Raw genomic sequence first — 22425 nt, 5'->3', positions numbered from 1 at the left:
CAGTTATTTAAAATAAAATAAAATGTCCTTTTGAATTCTCGCAGAGGCGTCCAAAAAATCCACTTGAAATTATAGCACCACAAGTTTTCGGTCGCATGTGCAGATTGAATTTATAAGCTCACATGAAAGTCATATACAAACATGCTTGGTACACAGGACATTCTATTTTTGCCAATAAACCTTCCTGAGTGTTGCACACTGGACCTTTAATCAATGACTTAAAAGGATTTATTGATCACATTGTCTCTGTTCGTCGTTTGGAAATTCTGATTCCCCGTAACACACTGACGTTTCACCACTGCTCACTTCTTTGGTCATGTGCCCCAGTCTCATCCATCCGCATAATAACGCTTCTAATCAAGCCATATGCTGACACTTTGCTGGAGGATTTGTTTGTATGAACTGGGATAGAACAAACCTGGAGGACGCCTGCAGGAATGCAGCTTTGAAATGCTCTGATGAATTGTAAATCACTGCAGATTTATTTGTGCTACATTCACTTGTTGAGCTAATGTGGAAACACGTTGTTATGGAGTTCACTGCTACAGTTTGACTCTGTGTCCCACAGACTTTGGAAAGGGGGCTGTGGTCAGTGTTCCACATGAGGGGAGTTCCCACTTGAAATGTGAAAACAAACTTAAAAGCTGGATTGAGGCCCAAAAAAAGAAAGTCACCTTAGATTGAGAGAGCAAAAAAGGACAACAGAGAGAGAGAGGACGAGTGGTGAAGGTGGCGACCTTTGCAAAGAGAAGATACTGGAGACACTTGGGTGGGAAAAAAAAGAACCTGTGAACTGTCTTTAACATCCGGAGTAGTCACTCTTTATTCTTTTCTGTCTTCTTTCAGCATCACAACATAAAAATCCAAAGCACCTCATTCTCCTCATCCAGTTCTCAACTTGATGGACTCATGACATCTCAGGAACAGATCAGCAGCTTATTTCTGTGGAAACCACTTAACACATCCCAAAGGCACAACGGCACATGTGGAGAATAAAACATTGACTTTCACCACACTAACATCACTTTTTCTTCTTTTTTTTTAATCTCATCATTTTAAGTTTTATGTTCTTGCAAGGAAATGAAAAATTCCAGCGTTCATGTTCCTTGTCACTTGCCAAAGACTAAACGTGTGTGTGTGTGTGTGCGTGCACGCATGTGTGCAGTGCTTGCATGGGGTTTAACTGCGGTTGTACGAGCGGTGTCACGGTGCAAATCCCTCTCACAAAGCTGAACAAGTTAATCACCAGCACACACTGTGATGGATGATGTCGACACACTCCTTCCATTTCTGGTGCCCTCCGCTGAATCTCTGCTGTTTACTTTTAGTGATGTTATTATCTCACTGGCATGATTTCTGCCTTCCTCCGTCAGTCTGAAAGATTTGCACGAGGTGTTTTTTGTTTTTTTCATTTAAAAAATATATATTGTTCTGTCTTTATCAGCTACGATACTGGCACTTTGCTTTTACCTGGTGCATTTGCGTGGTTGTTTTTTTGCGGCTATGTGTTGCCTTTGTGTTTCACTGTCATTGACTAATTGACTAGTGGGACTAATAAAGTTGTTGAAAGTGAATGATTTGACCGCAGATGAAGTAAGATGTGTGTGGTCATCTTTTGTTCATATTAGGGAGAAAATAAAAAATAGTTAAAAAAATAAAAAATGTTCCAATTTTTATGGTTTTGTTTTGTAATTTTTCTGATCCGAGCAGATCTCACCCGTCCCTCCCGTTGTTGTGGAGCTCATCCTTATTATCTGGCGGTACATTCCTGCATGTCATGCACCTTGGTTGTGTGCATTGTTGCCCTGTTGGTTGCTACTATAAATAGTTGTGTGGCAGAGACCAGGATCCTCCCTGCATTTGTCTCTGCCTCGGTGCAGAGAGTGGGCCCAGAGAGGAAAGCTAAGGAGCTGTTTACCCAGCCTTTGTGCTCGTCAGGCCTCACTGTTTGCCCTGCAGGGAGTGCCCCAGCTGGAGGGCCTTTCTGTGTGTTGGAGGCTGGGTGGCAGGAGAGAACGGGCCAAACCTGCAGGCTGGAGAGGGTGGAAACGACGCAGTATCCACACTGATGTGGAGCAGTGAGCTGAGGCACGTGTTGGGGTCATCCTTTAGGATTGTGACAGCCGACTGCTCAAGAGGCCGAGAAAGGACTGACCGAGCAAACACACGAGTGGCCAACAGGCACAAGTGTGTGCGTGTGTGTGTGTGTGTGTAGAGAATGATGACTTGCAGGTGTATACTTGTAATCATTGCATGTTTGTACTGAAGGATTACCTTCTTGACCTACTGGGCACAGGCCTGTAGACCTGAGAGGTCAAAAGGTCAAGGGCTTCCGTGTGAAGTGGCTGTTAACATTTATTGCTGGAAATTCAATTAACCCTAAAAACAAAGTGATGCAAAAAGATGACAAAAAATATGCAGAATGTTAAAGAAAGTTGAAGAACTTTCTTCTGCTGGAAGACTTTTCCTGAAAACCTCCATGGCCATCCTCTGTGACAATCACTCCCCCTCCTCCTCCCTCCTCCCTCCCCCCCCCCCCCCTCCCTCCTCTCAGCGCGGGAACAAAAAGACATCTGAGCTATGTGGATGGGGAAGAAACATCTCAGCACTTTGTACAGCGGCCACCGCTCTCCGGTTTCACACGGTCTCTGACAGGCGGAGCGGCGCACTGCTTTTACGCATAGCCTCCAGTCCTGCGGGATATTGTAGACCGTGTTTCTGAGCTGTGACGTTGACTCCAGAGAAGACGCCGGAGCAGCGCAGTCTGCCATTACCTGGATACCTGAGTTCAAAGTAAGAGAAGTTTAAAAAAGAAAAAGAAATAGACTAAACCAGGAGAAGCGCTTGTTTGGAGACTGCGTAAAGGCGTGATGACGCGTGGACTTCTAACGTTTAAGAAAGATGGTTTGATCGGCTGAGCGGCGTTTTTTATTCCGCTGAACCTCACATGAAATCATTTCTGAGATTAACTTCACGTTAAAGGAGAATTGAAGGGGAACGCCGTGTCACAGGGACGAGGCGAGTGCGCAGCGGCTCTGTCTGGACGCTTTGAGCCTGTGTCGACCTTGGCTTCACATTTTGAAGAGACGCAGAACATATTGTGAGAAAAGTTCCCGCGGTGTTATTTACTCATTAACTATACAAGCTGTTTGGAGGCAAGACTGAACAGGTTAGTGGAGGCAAGGACAGGAGAGCTGCGCCTGAAAAACTGGCTTCATTTCACTAAACGATGGTTGGACGTGAGTCAGCAGAGGCAGCACGAGTGGCACATTGAGGACATGGAGTGTTTACACTTGTTTGTGTTTGTCCAAACACACTCCTATAGTATTAGATTTGATATAGAATCTACATTACGCGCACCAGTCAACCAGTAAAGTGTGTTTTCCCTGACCTGGATGGCTCTACCGCCTACAAAATAAACAACTGAAAATATTACATTTCCAGAAGAGTTTTATGGAGATGTTTACAAAAAAACAAACAAAACAAAACTAGTGACTAGTCTTTTGAAACAAGACAGGCGGTGACTGATGCAGAGAAGGAGCCAGAGAGGACATCTGCTTTTGCACTTGCTTCAGGAAATCTGAGAAATAAATTGATTCGTTTTTAAGGGGAGAACCATTTATCACCGAACTTTCAATCTGACTTTAAGACGCGCCATAAAACGTCAGAAGATTTAGGATGATGTGACTTCAGCTCACAGGTCATTAGCCTGTACTCACTGCCCACCTCTTCTGTTCTTGTTCAGGGAGCTGAGACTCTGCACGGAGCCGTGACAGGACACACCGACCACAGTAACAGGGATTTTGGCCGCGTAAAAAAAAAAAGAAAGAAAGAAAGAAAACAAGAAGGAGGCGCCTGTCGTGTTAAAGCAGAACTGTGTTTAGATGGATTCTTCATGTTTGCTCCAGCCTCAGAGGAGTCAGTCCGCTCTGAACACTCGCAAGTCGCTGTGACAGCACGGTGTAAAACATGACACATCGCGGCGCACGGATCGCTAAAAACATGAGTTGCACGCAGCGTGGCAGGAGCGGCTCTCCTGTCCTCTCCGGTGCGCACATGGATCAGACGATTACGCACAGGACAGCTGGTAAGATTCTGTCTTCAGTGGTTTTTAAACAAAGCCTCGCTCGTTGACTCTGACGATGCGTAATGCTGCTCTTGTCCCACTGTTTGTTGTGCCGACACTGTTTGATGTTTGATTTCTTTTCACATCAGTGGCTTTTTTTTTTGTTTTGTTTTTTGCTGAGCTTCAGACCTCAGTACCTTGCACGCACCTGCCAGCTGCCCCTCTGACTCCGAGTTTGACTCTGACTCTCAGGGTCACTGTGACCTGAACTCAGTGCTGGATTGAATTTACTGTTTACTGGGAGTGTTTGTGAGGAGGAGGAGGAGGAGGGTGGGTGTCTTTGTGCTGTGTGTGGTTATGAAGGAAAGTTTTAGGATTTATGCTTCTAAGTGTTTACAAGGTGCGAGAAGGTGACACTGGATGCTGGAATAATATAAATCAAATGACACGTGTGTGTGCGTGTGTGCGCGTGTGGTTGAGGAGGAAACGGAGACAGTCAGTCCTGTGTGACCTCTTCTGTGATGGGCTGAATATAAAAGTGCTGTCTGCACATCCAGACACTCATACACACACACACACACACACATTCTTTTGCACTTTCTATAGTGAGGACACACACACACACACAGACACACACAGACATAATGCATTCCTTATCCCCTGAGTCTCACCTTAACCAAACACAACTAAATCATAACCAATTCTTACATTATAACCAAGTCTTGACCCCACAAATGCCTTTAAAATTGTGAGGACCAGCACACACACACACACACAGCTTTGCACAGCTAGTCTTGTTAGGACACTGCGTTGACTTCCATTCATTTGGACAGCCTAAACAATTAATAACAAACTCTAACCATAACCTAACAAAAAGCCCTTTAAAGATGTGAGGAAAATGACCTCACTTTGCCAAATCTCCTCCGTCTCCTCCTCTTGTGCGGGATCAGGAGCAGTTTAAGTCCTTTAAGCTTCAGGTGCCTGATGAGTTGGACGTCAGACACAGTTGTTTTCATTCTGAAATGAAAGTGCGCGGGTGCAGACCGAGATCCTTGTCATTTTTAAACAGCATTACTTTCCTGATCAACAGAATAGTTTCACTTTATTGTACTTTCATCTTTCTCCCTATAAGGAAAATGACGATTAGGATTTGTCCTTTTTTTCGGAGTCAGAAGTAACTCCAGGATGTGTCACTGACTCATACATGGGGAGCTGAACTCTCATACTTACTCACTGACTCAGTGACCCACTGACTCATGCATTCATGTACATACAATGTCACATAGATGAGGCTCAGTGCGAGGAGAGCAGGCCTCGGATGTTCCCAGTCATTTCTTACTTTGATTGCTTGATCTTTTTTCTACTCAGTGTACCTGATGAGACTCTGTGTGTGTGTGCAAGAGCTTTGGCCTCACCTGAGACATGCCACACATCCACAGCCGCCCCGCCCCCCCCCCCCCCAAACTAAATGCCTGTAAAATGTGTGAAAACATGGTCGTGAAACAACCTTGTTTTTCTTTGTCCGTGTCTTTTTCGAATTTTTCGTGGGGGCCAAACATGAGAGTATGGCCTCTGCTCCAGGCATGTCACACTCCCCCGTCATGCTGCCACGGCTTTCACTTCCTCCAGTCAAAGGTGACGAGGTCAGCGGCTTCACTGAAGGTCAGGTATTGTGGGCCGGCGTGTACTCTTTACCAGCAGCCTCCTGTTGTGTGGTCTGGTTTGTTTTAACTGGCATGTGGCTTTACGAGAGCGAGCGTGCTATTTGTTGGTGTTATGGGTTTAACTCTTTGTTGCTGTGGGCCTGCTCTGTGTCGTTCCTCAAGTTCACAGAAAGCCAATACTCATACAACTTAGAACTTAAGTCAAGTTTGATTTGTCCAGCGGTTTTAACACAGAGTCATCCTATAATAAACGAAACAAAACAAAGAAAACACAATACAAGAAATAGAATGAATTACAAAACTAAGTAAAAAGAGTGAGATAAATGTGCTCCAGGCGCCATGATACAAGATTTAAAATACATGATAGTAATAAAGAAATACACCAAAACCACTGTTAATTAATAAATTTGGCCTCTTACGCATCAGGACTGTAGACCTCCATCCAGAGGGAAAAAGCTGAAATCAGTGTGCGTTGTGCATTGGCTTATTCTAACCATGAATGGACCAGAAAATGTCCTGCAACTAAGTGCTTTTGCCTGTATCTCCAGACAGTTATTTACAATTTACTGCATGTTAAAATACTGTTTTAACAATTTAAAATGAAGAAAAACACCTCAGTTGTACGATACATTTGAAATTTGAACAGTATTAAACATATTTAAGAAACAGTTGTCTCTCAATGTCCAAAAACAGGCCAGAAAATTCAAACTATGTGTACAGGTGTTCTTCCCACTCTCTCAAAAGACACTGATTCGCCGGCTTCCTGCAACAGTGCGAGTGAAATTACCGTAATAACCACACATTGGTTTTGCTTGCGCTTTACACTCGGTGTCAAAAGGTTAAGCGATAAGTTTCCACTGATTCACTAAAAGCTGCATTCACACTTGTCGCACATTGTAGTGCAGTGGGACCAAAGGTCATCCACACCGGGCATTCGACTATATATGCACACTATGAGCGGTCTCTTCTGTAGACCGCTGCATGTTCTTTGTTTACTTTGCCATTGTCACGAGTATGTCGTCCTTCTTCTTTTCTGTTGTCTACAGCCACTGATGATGTAACACTTACCGCTGGGAACCAACTTCTCAGGTTCCAAAAACATTTGATTTCTGGTGTGAACATGCTGGACAATTCTAAATGTGGCATTGGCAGCCAGAATGAATAACACTCGGACATGTCAAGATTGGAAAAATACAAAAAATGTACTTTTGGAAGATATTCTTTATCGTCACTGACAACTATGGTGAATAAGTTGTAGAAAAGTGCAGAGTGGAAGATCTGAGGCACTTTCAAAGCTCAGTAAATATGTCAAATGGCAAATAAAGGAGGCGAAACAATTATGAGCAGCTTCAACCCTATAACCAGGTGAACTGTTCAAACAATAAACTGGAGCGCAGTCTTTTCAGATTAGTGGAAGTCTGTCATAAAAAGATGGATGTGTGTTCTGTGCAGGCAGCCTTGTCATCAGCTGTGTCTCCGCCTCAGTGTGTAACGTTACTCTGGTTGTTTTGTCCCACTGCTAATGGAGAGAGTGCAGTGAGAGAGATTGATTATGCAACCTGGAGTGCCACAGGGCAGCTTCAATCTGGAAGTGCTTAAAGTACGCAGCAACCCACAGTGATTCCTTCAGGGCAAATTGAAGGAGGCATGATCTGACAAAAAGAGATTTCAATTTGTTAGATGTGTTCTTCCAGACAAATGCCTCCCATGCAACTTCTGTTTTCTGGGTCCATGCTTTTGTGGCAGTCAACAATCTTGTTTAAGTACACTCGGGGAATTGCTTCTTTCTCTTGATCTTGAATTGTTTGCTTGTTGTCGAGCACTTTGGCTTCTTCAAGTTCAAACAGCTTAAATCATTTAGAACAAAGCAAAGGCAATTAATACTTTTTGGAGCCGCTGATGAAACATAAAGCTCTACTCCTGTCCTTATCAAAAAAATCTCCCGCTTTAAAACAACCTTTTCTGAAAATGCAGAAGAATGTTAACTAGCCCCGCACAGTGTTTGTGTCTGTGGGAGCATGTTTTTGATACAATAAGCTGTATTCTTCTGAAATTAGCAGGTCAGATTCATTAATCATAGAGTCTGAGCGCTGCTTTGAACTATCAGGCCAGGTCATTAAACCCAGCCTGTCTGGGGCACGAGCGGGCGACACGGAAACACTTTTGAGAGTGCTGGTTCACCCAGACACAGGACACACTATTAATGGCCAGTGTGTGTGCGTGTGTGCGTGTGTGTGTGTCACTGATGGCCACATCTCACTTACTCTTACTCTCAGGCTCAGCGTGGCTTTCATTTGGAGAAATAACAACACGAGATGGGAGCAAGAAAAGGTCGCGATTGTCGGGTGTGTTGTGAGAAAAAGGGGATTTCAGAGAATGTGTGTGTGTGTGTGTGTGTGAGGCTTTGTGTGAAAACGTGAGGGGTTCTGTGTGTGTGTGTGTGTGTAAGAGCTGTAAATTGATAGTTGGTCAATCAGTAATCAATGATAGAACTGCACATCTTTTAATATTTTAAACGTTATATGACGTGTGCATTATAGTTATAAGTTCTGAAACAATTAGGCTCTCGCTTGAAAAAGCTTCTTGAGTCGGCTTGTTGTTAAGGACACAGATGTTAGCCGGACTCTGTCCCCTGTCCCCTGCCCAGGTCGCGGCACTAAGATGCACCCCAGAGGCTGCTTCATGTAGCTTCACACAGGCATTTTCACTTCCTGGGCCAAGTCATATACTTAGCACATTCCGCCACTTCGCATTTCTGCATGCATGTACATGCCCACAGCACTGGTAATACTAACGAGGGACTGTAGCGTCCCTGGCGTGCGTAGTGTGACCTCATGCTCAAGTTTTGTTTTCACGGGTATCGTCGTCTTCATTGGCTCTTTTGACCAAAACAAGAGCGCACCTGGTCCAGATAGTGCTGTGCTACAGGGAGCATGCACTGTGGACGCGTACGGTCCATGCAGGCAACCGTGGAAATGGTAATGCTGACCCTAGCTGACCTCTGAGCGTACTAGGGGAGGGTTAAAATATCGATTTGGTGATGTATATCGTCGTCCTTCCTCGTGCAATATGATAATTGGCAAATATTGATATTTTAGTGAACAAATGAAGGCGCTCTAAAGTAAACAGTCCCTGCCAGTTTCACTCTTGATGATCTCCTCACAGTGGCGCTGCTCAAATCAATGAGGCTGAAGTTTACAGCGGGATGATGGAGAAGAAAGCTACGTTAAGAGACCAAAACATCCATGTGCTATACATTTTAAGACTAAATAGCGATAATTCGAGAAATCCTGCACGTTTAACTTTCAATTTTCAACACTTTGTTTTCTTCAGACAAATATCTGATGATTGTCCTGCAATATATTGATGGTCACAGAATGGTTGCATTGTGATACTATTGGTATCGTGCACCATGATTGTCACCCCTAACACATGCGTATGTGAGGTCCAGTGAAACGACACACGCGAAAGGAAACAGACATTTTTGGGTTCTTGATTAATGGATTCTTGGTTGGTTAAATTCGTGATTAAATGGACTAACGGTGAATTATTAACATCCTTAGTGTGAGCAAGGAGAATAAAAAGAAAGAGAGAAGCTGAGCATCCTTTGTGATTCTTTCCCTCTGTCGTTTCTGCTGCCTCTATAGCACCACCATCCTCACAAACGCCAGAAAGTGAAATACTAACCCCCCTGATCATCATCACTCCAACGCTGCTGCTAAAATGTGTTCCCATTTAAGGTGAGGCTCACCCAACCACTGTCTGTGTGGCTTCCTCTTAAAACTAACTTAATCAGGCAGGAATTCTGGTTATTGGGGTCAGGGACACAGGGAAGCAGCCTCAGTGAAGAACAAAGTGAAGAAGAGCGAGAAGGTGAGGACACGGATCTGTCACATCAGGAGATTGTTTTAATCCCAATGCTCATGGGAATAACGGGCCCAGAGGAGCGGATGATGGCATCCCGTCTTTAGCTGATTTGCAGCATCACGAGACGCATTTCGGTTTGTTGCGTTGTGGGATTCTACGTGGGTAATTAGTCTCAAATGCACACTAACTAAACTTTGCAGTGACCCTGCACACTTAATCTTGTCAAGGCTTTTGTGCTCTGTGGACGTTGCCGCTGATGTGGAAAATCCAGCAGCAGGACCATTATCGTTTCTTACTTCACCAGAAACTCCTCTCCTTCTCTCTTAGATTGAAGCCGTTTTTGGTGGTGAATGAATGTGTTATTTCAAAGAAATCAGGAGAATTACAAGCAAATAATCAATCTTCATTCTACATAACTTATTACACTGTGGTTTTTTTTCCCCCACTGGGCTCTGAAAAGCAGCAACATAAGTTTCACAGGCTAATAAACGGGTGGCATTTGTCTGTGGGTGAGTGGTAGAGTCGACCTTCCTCCAAAATGTAAGTGCAGGGTTTGAACCCCTGGCTCAGCCAGTCTGTGTCCCTGGGCAAGACATTTAATCCCAGATTGCTCTTGGCGTCTGGACTGGCTATGAGAAATGTGCTTCCAAAAGTGCTGCGCATAGATGCACTGGATCTGACACTGTGTGTGTGAATGGATATGAATATATGGATGCACTGTATCTGTATATCTGCACCTTTCTATCACACACTTCTCATATCCATTCACACACGGCCAGTCCAGACGCCAAAAGCTGGGATCTGGGATTAAATGTCTTGCCCAGGGACACAGACTGGCTCTAGACTGGCTGAGCCAGGGGTTCGAAACCTGACCTTACATTTGGAGGAAGGTCGACTCTAGGTGTGAATGGCAAAACCATGGAAAAGCACTTACAGTTGTTTTATGAAGACTTCAAGTTCCATGTAAACGCAGACAATTTACCATCAAATATTACAGGGTATTTCAAGGGAAGTCAATATATTTGTGTATTTTTACCTTTTGCCAAAGTTAAGAACAGATTTTGACGATGAGATTTTCTGGGAATGAATGTTTAGATTTTAGTGTCGATCCTGATACGTAACGTTGTGAGAGAGGGGAATGTATTGAAACTATAGGAGACAGATTCTAGTTTTACTAGTAAAATAATGGTGACAACCCATACAATACCCAATATTAAAGCTAAAGTCGTTACCAAAACTCTGCTTGCACCGCTACACAATGCATGTGTTCATTTTCAGCTACACTCATGCCGTTAGTAACCATTATGCACTTTTTCAGTGCCGTGCGTCTGTTTTGCTTTTGACTCGTGTCAATCACTTGTGACTTTTCCACTGAGAAAAGGAGACTTGGGCTTAATCATCTTTGTGTGAATTTATTTGACAGTGGCATGACTGCAATGAGCATTTATTTATATTGAAAAGCTACACAATACAGCTTTAAATGTCAATTTGAAGACGAAGAAGAAGAAGAAGAGACACATGTCATCACAAAAGTCTGAGCGAGCAAATCTACATCATAAAAAAGCTGGAATGTACCATTCGTTCCTGAATATATGATACTGTTAGCGGCTTGTGTCAGTGTCTGCTCCGTCCTCACAGTGAGAATATGTTTCCTTTTGTGGAGTCAGGTGACTTTGATGGTTCAGATGATGACAGCGGCTCGAGGTTAATGTGCTGGTCACGGATGACACTTTTACGTCCCGTGGAAATGTGCGTTTCACTGTGCTTGTTGTGACCCCACTGGTCCTCGCTCTTTGATGGCCTGCAGTAACTCTCCTTCAGCTCCCCCGGCAACTTGAACCTGCACGTGTGACGGTGTAAATCTATAGCGCCGCTGCTGCTGCTGCTGCTGCTGCTGCTGCTGCTGCTGCTGCTGCTGCTGCTGCTTTTCAAACACGTTGCTCGCCACAAAAAGTGCTTGGTTTATTCCAGTAAAGAACCATTAGACACGTTTCTGTGCAGCGCCTCGCTTTGGTGTAGAGAGAAGGCTGCAGGGGCAGTGAGGTAAATCACTATTCACTCAGGTTTATCATCAAGAAACCGATAAGTTTACCTCTAATAGGTCCTAATGAGGTCCAGGTTGTACTAACCCTACAGGCAAAACTTGAAAGAGTCACTGTTCTCCATAATAGTTCAGCCTGAATAAACACAAGGTGGTGATCGGCAGAATAATCCTATTTTTACTAATAAAGATGTATCTTAAAGATGCATTCATCACTTTTCATTTGTATTTTTGACACGTCAGCATATTTGATGAACACAAGAGCAAACAAACCAGCAGATAAATAACTTGACTTGTTTCTTGACTGACATGTTTCTGGACACTGTGTGAAGATAAAGGACGAAGGTAGCTTTGTTTTTTTTTTGTTTTTTTGTTTAAGGCACTTCCAAATGCACTGTTAAAACGGAAAAACCGGAGCTAAATAAAAATGCTGCAGTGCTCTGCAGACCTGACAGGAAAGCAACTTTTATACAAACATCATTTGAGGACTTGATTCTTGAAAGAAAAAAGCGAAAACACATTAGAATGTTGGCAGTAGTTAAATCACGCCTAATAAAAGAGTCATAACCCCCTTTAATTCTAGCTTCTAAATAAAAAAACAAAGAAAATCTGTTCTGTATTATTGATGAATTGTTTAAAGCTGCAGTGCATAACCTTTGGTGATGTTATTATTCTGCCTCTGTTTGGTCTTTGTGGACAGAAACAATGTCACCTTGCTGTGTTCTTCATCTGAAAACAGTCTCTGTCAGGCAAAACTATCAGACTTGACTGTGTGAATACAGCAGCAGCACAGGAGCGGACGTAGGCAAGAAACATGTACCCTGTCAAACTGTTTTTAAGCCGTAGAGTTCACCTCTGAACATTTTCATGGTGCAATTCTTTGTGTTTTCAGTCGGAATCGACCTGTTTGCAGCCGCCTCGCTTTACTAGCTCAATGTTGCTGTTGTCGACGTCTGTCTTTCTTGTCCTCACTTGGTTGTGCCATGTCGGAAAGTCGCTTCTCACTCAGTCACCCTGCTGATTAATAATAACTCCTGGCGGACGACACACGGAGAGCGGTGAAGTCGTACGACGTGACTCCTCTCCTCGCCGTCCTCCTCCAGGCTCTATAGTATCCACACCTCTGATTGCCACGGCTCCTCTGTGTGCAATGGACAAAGATGTTTCCTGTTATTTTGTGTTTTTTGCCAGAGAAAATAGACTCTTCTCCTCTCTCTCTCTAAAAAAAAGGCAAAAGATGTAGTTGTAACTTCAAGATTCAAGATTCAAGATTCTTTATTGTTATTATGCAAGCATAACAAAATGTCCTTTTTAGGGTTTGGACTTGGTGTCAAGGTTAGAATTAATTTCATGTTAGCATTAGGTTTAGTCGTGATGGTTGAGGTTAGGGTAAGGGGCAAGGGAATGCATTATTCCTATGAGTGTCCTCACCAATATTGCTGTACATGAATGTGTGTGTGTGTTTTGGGGGGGTCTCCCTGCCTATTGGAAGCATGGGACCTGCTATCTGTTTCTCATTTTGGCGGCACTTTGTGGTTTTCCGGCAGTGACAGGCCTCCGAGTGAAAACTGGCACTAACGAGCAATTACATCCGGTCTGCCTGCCAGGGATTATGGGATTACAGACTGACCGTGCTCCCGCTCTCTCTCTCTCTCTTTATTCTCATTTCATCATTCCCTTCTCGTCTGTTCACCTCGTTTCTGCTGTCAGTATTTCTTTTCCACTCAGTGGTTCCCTTATCGTCTCCTCCTTAGCCCCTTCCCCGCACAATAACCCATCCTCTATTTTTAATTCTCCTCGACTCTTATCGTGGGATTCTCTATCATCTCTCTCCGCCTCCATCACACCTCCAGCTTTTTCCGCTTTGACTGTGCTGCTGCCTCGCACAGTTAAGACGCGCTGCCGCAAACTGCTGAAGAGTGAAATTGGTTTCGACAGGGCAAAGGGAAGGATTGCTCATTTAAAGAAAGAGATATTTTAGTGTGTGTGAAACATGATGAAATTGCGAAACAAGAGGAGGCGATGGGGTGAAGAAGAGGTGAAGTTAAAAAAAACCCAAAAAACATTACATCATGTTAATGTTTTTAAAAAAAAGTTAATCTGCATCACCGCTTTATCCCACATAAGTGGGTCTCGGGGAGCTGGAGCCAGTTCCAGTTGACGTAGGGCAAAAGACACGGGGTCCAACCTGGACAGATCACCAGAGACGAACCACTCACACTCACACCTATTAGTGTGTCCAATTTAACTTATCACCAAATGCATGTTTTGGGACTGTGGGAGGAAGCCAGAGAGAGAGAGAGAAGATGCAGAAAGGCCCTCAGTCAAACCTGGATTTCAAACCGGCAACAGTGCTTGCCGTTGTGCCCCTGTGTGGGTATTTAAAAAAAAAAAAACTGAATGTCGTATATTTGTATAAGTCTGCATCACAAGTTTGTCCCAGAAGACTTTTTCCTAGACGCTTAATTCACATGAAGGTAAGAACATCCACCTGGTCAGATTTGGGGCGCGTATGTTTTACACCCTGAAGCTCCTTCACTGAGGCACTGAAAACTGATTATGGTCTGTCAACAGGACGCCACAAGCAAGATTAAAGCAAGTTATAAAAGCAGTTGTCACACAGCTCCGGATATATAGTATTGTATAGTATATATATATATATACATAAACATATACATCTATATGTATATGCTGAGCTCTGGGGCACATGCATGTACAGCACATATCATCATGCTCCGTTTTGTGGGACCTCCACCGATCTCTCGCTGTCTGGTAGTGATCAGACGGCTCTCCTGGTGTTCTGCCTCTCTCTCCTGCATCTCCTCTTACACTGCAGGTGTCTTTTATTGAGCCAGCAGTGATTTACTGTACCCCACTCTTTCCCTCCCCGTTCCTGCAATCAGGCAGTGCGTTAGTGACAGGTTAAAGCTGGAGGTCAGAGCGTTTCACCAATGTGCACACACTTACAGCAGAGAACAGAATGGGTCTCTAATAGGCGGTCATTATCAGAGAGGTTTGGCTTTTAGAGGGAGGAGGGGGCGACACCAGGAGAGAGTTTTTTTCTTGACATGGTGAGAGGTTTATGGAGGCTCTGTGGGCACAGCTCAGGTATGAGGGTGTAACAGTATACAGTGGGCACATAGAGCACTAATCTGAAACACATTTGTGTCTGTTCCTCTATGTGTGCTTAGGTACAAGCAACAATAGTCTTAGTATACATATTTTCAATGTAATAAATGGCTCGTTGTTGTAATATTTACATGTGCTGACAGAACCTGGCTGGTGTAACTGCACTGTTTTACAGATATGTACACAATGTGTGTCATTTTAAGCAGCAAAATTAATTAAAAGTAGTGTATATATATATATATATTAATTCAAAGAAATCGCTTTTTTTGGACTAAATATGTAATTGCCAGGTTTTGGCTGTATAACAGAGGTCTCAAACTTAAATGACCGGGGGGCCACTGAGCGTCTGGTCTGGTCAGTAGGGAGCCGGTCAGGTGACAAAAAAAAGCCCAACTTTTCTGGGAAAAAGAAACGGTTCAGTACGGGTGGGCCATATGAGCTTCAAATTATATAATATTATGACATTTTTATTCCTTTTGTTTCCTCATGTGAGCATTTATGTCTTTAATTTATTATTCTGTACTGCACTTTGGTCCACTGTGGTGCTTTTAAAGTTCTTTACAAGTAAAATTTGATTGGATAGGAGAATTGCTAAATAAAATACCTTTAATATGCAACAATATGTAGTTCACAATAAAAAAAAACTTATTTATGATGCATAAAACATACATAAATGACTCATTATAACTTGATATATGGGCCACATGTTCCAGACCATGGGGTTAAAGTCAGATGAGAATATAGGGTCATCCTCGCTTCATTAATTTTTTTTAACTTGAAAAAGTGGGAATATTTTAGCAAACACCTGATATTTACACAACCAGCATTTAAAGAAAACACTGGTGTTTATTCAGAGACATGTTTTCAATTCCAACGTTCCCTTTCCTTTCTGTCTTCATCTGACGGTCCTCATAGTTGATCGAGCACGTTTATAAGAGCAGAATAAGCTGTGGAAGTCCAGCAGCTGCATCTGGCTTTAAGGGTCGCACTTTCCCGTCTCCGCTATGAAAGTGAACGGGACGGACGCTGTAAATGGAAGGTGACAAGAACTCTGCTTCTCCCTGCTGCAGACACGCAGCCTGATGGACAAACCAAAGGCTTTAATCAGCCAAACGAGGAACAAACACGTGCTGGCCTCTCTAAACACACAGAGAAATGTGCACATGCAGTGCTGGACCTGAAACTGCAGAAACACACACCATCAGTAAACTTCTGTCAGTCTGGTGCTCTTCATAGTCCGGCGTCCCCCTCCTTCTTTCAGTCTTGTCTCCACTCCTCAGCTCCCAACACACCTCATCCTGTGAAATGGCTGGAGGCGTCGGGCTGTAAACAGCTCCAGAGAGCCGCGCTGAAATGAACCAGCAGACAGGCCCATAGACTCCCAGCTTGCTAATCTAAGAGGGGCTAAACACTCCCAGCTGTGGCATTAGTGACTCAGAGCGGCACCTCTCCTGAGACCAGCGAGGATCTGTAGCCCGCTGTCCCACCTCACTATGCTGTTAGGTCTTAAATCAACTCGGAGACAGAGGGAGCTGAGGAGTCGGCACAGTTTGGTTTTAGGTTGCAGCAGTGGCGCGTACTCTGTCTGTCGGTCTGAATTACGCTCAGTTTGTCTCTGCTTGTCCTCTTGCTCCTTCTCCCACCCCTCACTTTCTGTAACTTCACTTAGCCTTGACCTGATCTCTGCAGCTGGAGCATGCAGAGTTGCATAAAGGCTTCAGCAGGTCTTATCGTGACCTGTGATCCTGAACCTTTTGTCAGTCTTCCATCTCGTTGCACAGGCAGAACTGCTGGGATTGTGTTTGACTCCTAAATAAACATGTCATATCGGAGAGATCTGTGAACAGAACACGCTCAAATACGCTACACCGTTCGCTTGCTGTAGTTCAGCGCCAAGGTCACGCAAAGCTTCTTAGAGATGGTAGATGTGGTTTCAAAGGATGCTGGAGGTATCTGTAGACACAGGGTTGTTTCACACAGAGGTTACACAAGAGAAAGGAGAGGTAAAGAGGGATTTTTAAAGGGGCAGAGACAACAGAGTAAACAAAGCACACAGTTGAAGTTGAAACAAAAACCACAAGAAGAGGAAGGTGGTATTTGTGCACTGACTTTGACCTACGGTATCAGATCTTTGTCTAATCTTCATCATTTTAAAATACTATAAACCAACAGAAAGTTTGATGATCATTGATGTCTTGTTTGTTCTATAGCGTCTATTCTTTTAAGCGATCTGTTGTGACATTTGGGCAAAAAAGGAAACCGTTCATTCATATTGTATCGTATGTGTTTGTTGGTTTTGGACCATTAATCAGACACGTGAAGCAATTTGAAGTTGTTTCATTGGGCTCTGTGGAATTGTGATGGATCGTGTTTTCTTGAGCGGGTGGAAAAATAAAACTGTGGTGTTGATCCACAAAGATCCATAATACAAATGTATATTGACGATTATCCCTGTGAATAGCTTTGACCTTTTCTGACCTCAGATTTTTTATTATTTTTTTGTCATCATCAAAGACATTGGATCACAGTAGATATCGACTCATTTCAAAGGAATGAACAGCCGTTCAAATTCACAATTCATCAAAGAAATCAAGAGATTACAGAGTAGATATATAGATATATACTGTACACAGAGTATTAAATATTGATTTATTTATTTTTTCTTTGGTCGCTGTGACCATTCATCTTGTTACACTGAAGACATTTTATTCCCATAACTGTCTTGTTACACCACATGCAGCTCTTTGAATGTCAGTCTATTGTTCTGTTGGTTGGATCGTCCACCACTTTGGTCCAGGACTGAGTCTTTTGAAGTTTTGTGCAGCTCTTCATAGTTAATCCCCAGAGGATGTATCCCAATGACTTGATGTAACCTGTGAAGGATATATGAGGAACAAGTGTGTACCTCTGAGAACCCGGTTTTTGAAGTACATGATACTCTAGCCTCCTCTTAGTTTCACTTGATGACCTCATGTATTGGGCGCTCCACCGCCAGCACGATCCCTCACCCTGCACGTACTGTATATAAACATCTGCATCCATGACACTTCTTATCACCTGTCCTGCATCTCTGTGGTTTTTGTGTTGTTTGTTTTGTTTCGGGGGCTTTTTTTGGTCCGGGACCTCCGTGAAGTGCTCGTGCAATGCCTGGTTACCCCTGCTTGTACCTCTGCCACTGGAATAACCTCGAAGAATGCCTTTGACAAGTATATCGCAGATGCTGCCTTTTGTTGCTGGACTGGGGCTGTTTGCATGGATGTATGAAGCAACAAGCCAACACTAGCCACACTAGCTGGCAGAAAACACTGGCCTTTTACTGAAGCAGCAACAAACACACGGTCTTGGCGCATTGAAGATGTGATTTATGTGACACGTCGGCTTGCCCAGGGGCCCACAAGCTGTTTGTTTTGTTTTTTTCTTTGTTGTTTATTTACAGTAACTGGACAATTGTGAATGTATAGGCATCATATTGCCCGCATGATGTGCCTTTAGTTTATGTTACTGCTTTGAAAGGGTGTTCTGTATGGAGAAAAGTTAACATAGTGAACTTGTTCCTGTTCTTACATTCCTCTCCCTCTCTCTCTCTCTCTCTCCAGGTGGGACCAGATGGAGGGTTCGGAAGAAGGATAGACAGGAGATTACCTCTGTGATGTCAGCAAAGGCCAAGGTTTGTCAGAAACAGACGTTATTGCGAAAGGAGCAATGTCAAACATTCCTCTCCTCTTCCATTTTTCTCTTCTAATCTTTTACTCTCTCTCTCTCTCCCTCGCTCACACTCTCATTATTTGCCATCCATTCATATGAAATCACCTTCTCTCCAAATAACCCCAGCCCTGGCATTTTGTCATTTCCACAGGCCACTACTATAAACCAGGGCCTGAGTTATGTGTGGGAATAAGTTGTTAATGAAATCCATCCTCAGAAGGTTCAGACCTGAGCTCGCTCCATAAATCCACATCCACTCCAAAGCCTTCATGGCTACATTAGTATAATCCCATGGGCCAGGCTTAATCCAGCATGAAAAGGAAGTGGAGATAGTGAAGATTGAGAATTTAAGATCGATTTTATTCGAGTTCTGTGCTTCAGGTGCCTTTATAAGTGTTATCTCATTATCTTTATTGTGTGTTTAGTGTCTGTAAAGTACTTCACTTAAGGTAGTTGTCTTTGAGTATTTAGAAAAGCGCTTGAAAATAAAATGTATTATTATTATTATTATTATTATTATTATTGTTATTATAATTATAGTAAATGGTTAGTAAAGGCGCTTATGTACCAGGAGTACATTTTGACAGATATTGTTATTGCAATTTGTTTCAGAATTGTTATGACGGATCATTTTTGTGATGATTTTTTCAGTATCCATTAATTTTGCATTCTTATCTTAATCAAATAAACGCAGTGTCGTCTTTTTTCGATATTGCACTCAGTCATGCTGAGAATTTGATTACTTTATTGCTAATTGTGTGACTTAATGTCACCGTTATGTCTGCACATAAAATATAAAGCTCCATCCATCTGATGTTTAACCTAACCTTAATATAAACATTGATGAGTGGAAAACTTTGTTACAATAAAATTGCTTCATTCCTTTTAGTTCTGTGCATCCAGCAACATAAAGACACTTAATGATTATTAGAAATATACAAATGTGATGTTTGTTCAATCAACTTTATGAGAAGATAAGCATGTAAAGGTTGTATGTGCACTTAGTTCCTCTGCCTGTAAGTGGCCACAATCAATAAAAGCAGCTTTAGGAAACAACCAATTATAAACTACTGTCTATTCCCTTGTGGCAGTTGTAGTTTTTGAAGAGAAAACAGAGCGTTAAATTAAGCCCCTTGTGTGATTTGTCGCCTGTGTCCTGTATAGGTGCTGCTCTGGGTGCTGCTCTCTCTGCTGCCTCTAGTGGAAGGAGCTCACATGAAGGCTGGTGCCGCTGGAGTGGGATCAGACTCGGGCCACGCAGTGGACCTGCTGGGAGGTCAGGAAGAGCGCGAGCTTCCTGTGACGTTGCCTGAGGTGGTGGAGGACGAGGAGCAGGAAGATGAGAGTGACCCCTATTCTACTTTGCATCCTCTATATGGTACTGAAGCGTTTATTTACAGCACATCTGCTCCAGCGTGCAGTATTTGAAAGGAGAGAGGCGATTTATGATGGATTTTAAAATGAAATTATTAAGTTATTAAGTTTAATAATAACAATAATAGCACTTAAAGTCTGTCTCCTACAAAACTGCATGTTGTGTCTGCACTGCAGCACACTATGAAATAGGATCAAATATATAAACTAAAATTTGAATGCATGAAACAGTTTATCAGTATACCACATAAAGTTATGAATGTAAAAATAACATGTCATTGTGTTAGCATTGTGTTATTCATCAAACTTTCTAAGAAGGGAAATGTGTAACGTTATAAATTATTGCCAAAAAGTAAATGGTTAAAAAAAATTTGACTTGGGCTGAGCAGTAATTCAATAAAAGTACATATTGTAATATTTTGTAAAATTTCATTCAATTTAATATATGTCATTATAATATACAATATATATGCTCAGTTTTGTGAAACGATATCATATCATATATATCATAATATCATCAGCCCTGCCTTCCCTCTACTCACAAACTGTGAATAAATGCTTCCATAGCAACTCTTCATTCACCACTTCTCTTTCCCCTTCATTTCAGACCCGTTTGTAACGGATGAGGTGGACGACCACCCCAGTAGTCGCTGGGCAGGGCGTTCTCCTCGCTCCTCTGACCCCACAGAACCTCAACCCAAAGGATCGCAGAAGAAAAAGAAGAAGAGGAAGAGGAAAGACAAGGAGGAAGAGGAAGAGACGGGGAAAAGAGATAAAAAGGGTAAAGGTAAAAGCAGACGGCCAAAGCAGAGCAGCAGGGACTGCCGCGTTGAGAAGAGAGAGATGAAGGTTCGAGACCTGGGCCTGGGCTTTGACTCTGATGAGATTGTACTCTTTAAGTTTTGTGTGGGCTCCTGCCAATCGTCAAGAACAAACTACGACCTGGCACTGAAGGCACTGCTGGAAAACGGGTCGCTGCCTCGCCGCAAAGTCAGCAACCACCCCTGCTGCCGGCCTGACCGCTACGAGTCAGTTTCCTTCATGGACGCCCAGACCACGTGGAGGACCATTCAGTCATTATCTGCTGCCAGCTGCATGTGCATGGGCTGAAGATATGAACGAGGCAGAGGGTGACCAGAGCAGGTGACATCCATCATGACAACAGACGAGTCAAGAGGCCTCGGGGGGCGGGGGGGGTGATATGAGGAAGACCTGGGTGTAGGAAGCAGCGAGAGGGGGCGCTGTTGTGTACACAGAGCAGAGGAAGTGGTGAGGGCCACTTTTTGGTTTCCTGTGGTGCATGCTGTTTTGAGGAGGAAGAGGCTTGGGTGCAGCTGGATGACTGAGGGCGAAAGTCAAAAATCAGAGACTGAGGGGGAGGTCACCTGGGAAACACGGGCTGGATTAACAGTTGCCTCATCAAAGAGTAAATTGTTCTCAACTGAATAACTGCAGAAATTACAGAAACAGGCCAATTGTGGCTCACAGGAGAGACTCTGTACGTGAACGTGACCGTTTGACTTCACGTGGGCGAGACGAAGAGCAAAGACACATTTAAGGGACTGACACTGTGTTTGTTTTCTGGTTGGAGACTGATGTGATGTTAACTGTTACTCACAGCGCCGCCAGCTCTTATAGCATAAGTTCAGTCTCGTTCTTTCCAAACACAGACAGGGACATTACGTTGTACCGTTTCTATGTTCAGGTGAACTCAGCCAAATGGATGCCATGCATCTTCATGTATTACTGTATAGAGTAAAAATATATTTATTTCTGGTAAATTATTTATTTATTGTAGCTTCATAGAGCTGTTTTTATGAACTCTTTATTGTGGATAAATATCTATTTATTGCCAAGATGCAGATTTCATGTCGACAGTTATTTCTTACTCCCTAACAGCACATACACAGACGGATTTCTTTCTTTTTTGAAGGTGCAGATTTTCACATCTAAACTCACCAGGATTCTGGGCTAAAAAACCCTGCTGACTTTCAGTTAAAAAGATTGGAGACAGTTATTACTTGAGTGGTTTTATAAATTAAAAAACAAGAGAAGATCTAAATGTGCAAGGTTACATTTCATCAAGGACACAGTTTTGTGGTTAGATCTGAGTTGTAGTATCAACTTTTCCCGCTGCATAAATGAAAGAGAAAATCGGTTTTCACGTCCAGAATGTATGTACATCAAACAAGTAAATACGCGTATACTACAGGACCTCAATGTTTCTCATTTTACGTTTTAAGTAACTGAATTCAGTTTGTCACTCTATTATATTATTATATTAATATTATTATTGTTACATGAAGTTTTCTTTATTTTTGTATGGCATTATCCTCTAAGGGAATAAAGTTGTTGTTGTTTTTTAAATATGGAACTTGTTATCACTGCTATTTAATGAGGTTTTCCTCTCGAAGTGACCTCCACAATGATGTTTGTGGTGAAAGGCTGCAACACCTTTGCCTTCATCCTGTCCAGTTTACTCCACATGGCATTTTTGTTGTTGTGTTGGAGCGCCACCTGTTGGTAAAAAAATAAAAAGTAAACTTAGTTCCTCTGGTCTCCAGTTTGAAGTGAAGGAA

At 42.9% G+C, this 22425-nt stretch overlaps 1 protein-coding gene across 2 annotated transcripts; it reads left to right on the top strand.

Moving 5' to 3' along the window:
• The first annotated feature begins 2662 nt into the window (after positions 1–2662).
• Positions 2663–22304, top strand: LOC131449767 (glial cell line-derived neurotrophic factor). 2 transcript variants are annotated; one of them, XM_058622170.1, is made up of 5 exons: positions 2663–2793; positions 3746–4087; positions 18364–18434; positions 19637–19850; positions 20454–22304. In XM_058622170.1, exons 2-5 carry the CDS (start codon positions 3970–3972, stop codon positions 20954–20956), a joined length of 906 nt encoding a protein of 301 aa, XP_058478153.1. In that variant the 5' UTR covers positions 2663–2793; positions 3746–3969; the 3' UTR covers positions 20957–22304. The 2 variants fall into 2 exon arrangements, with proteins under 2 accessions (XP_058478153.1, XP_058478145.1); XM_058622162.1 differs by having other exon boundaries at positions 2663–4087.
• The last annotated feature ends 121 nt before the right edge of the window (positions 22305–22425 follow it).

Source organism: Solea solea, chromosome 1, assembly GCF_958295425.1.
Source record: "Solea solea chromosome 1, fSolSol10.1, whole genome shotgun sequence".
Lineage (NCBI taxonomy): Eukaryota > Metazoa > Chordata > Actinopteri > Pleuronectiformes > Soleidae > Solea > Solea solea.
Note: the sequence above shows the minus strand (reverse complement) of the source record. Positions and strands in the feature narration are given on the sequence as shown.

Bases quoted from the DNA above. Each gene is read 5' to 3' on its own strand.
- LOC131449767 (XM_058622170.1), top strand. From the start codon at position 3,970: ATGACACATCGCGGCGCACGGATCGCTAAAAACATGAGTTGCACGCAG. The intron at 4,088-18,363 runs GTAAGATTCTGT...CTCTCTCTCCAG, and splicing joins GATTACGCACAGGACAGCTG to GTGGGACCAGATGGAGGGTT. The intron at 18,435-19,636 runs GTTTGTCAGAAA...TGTCCTGTATAG, and splicing joins TGATGTCAGCAAAGGCCAAG to GTGCTGCTCTGGGTGCTGCT.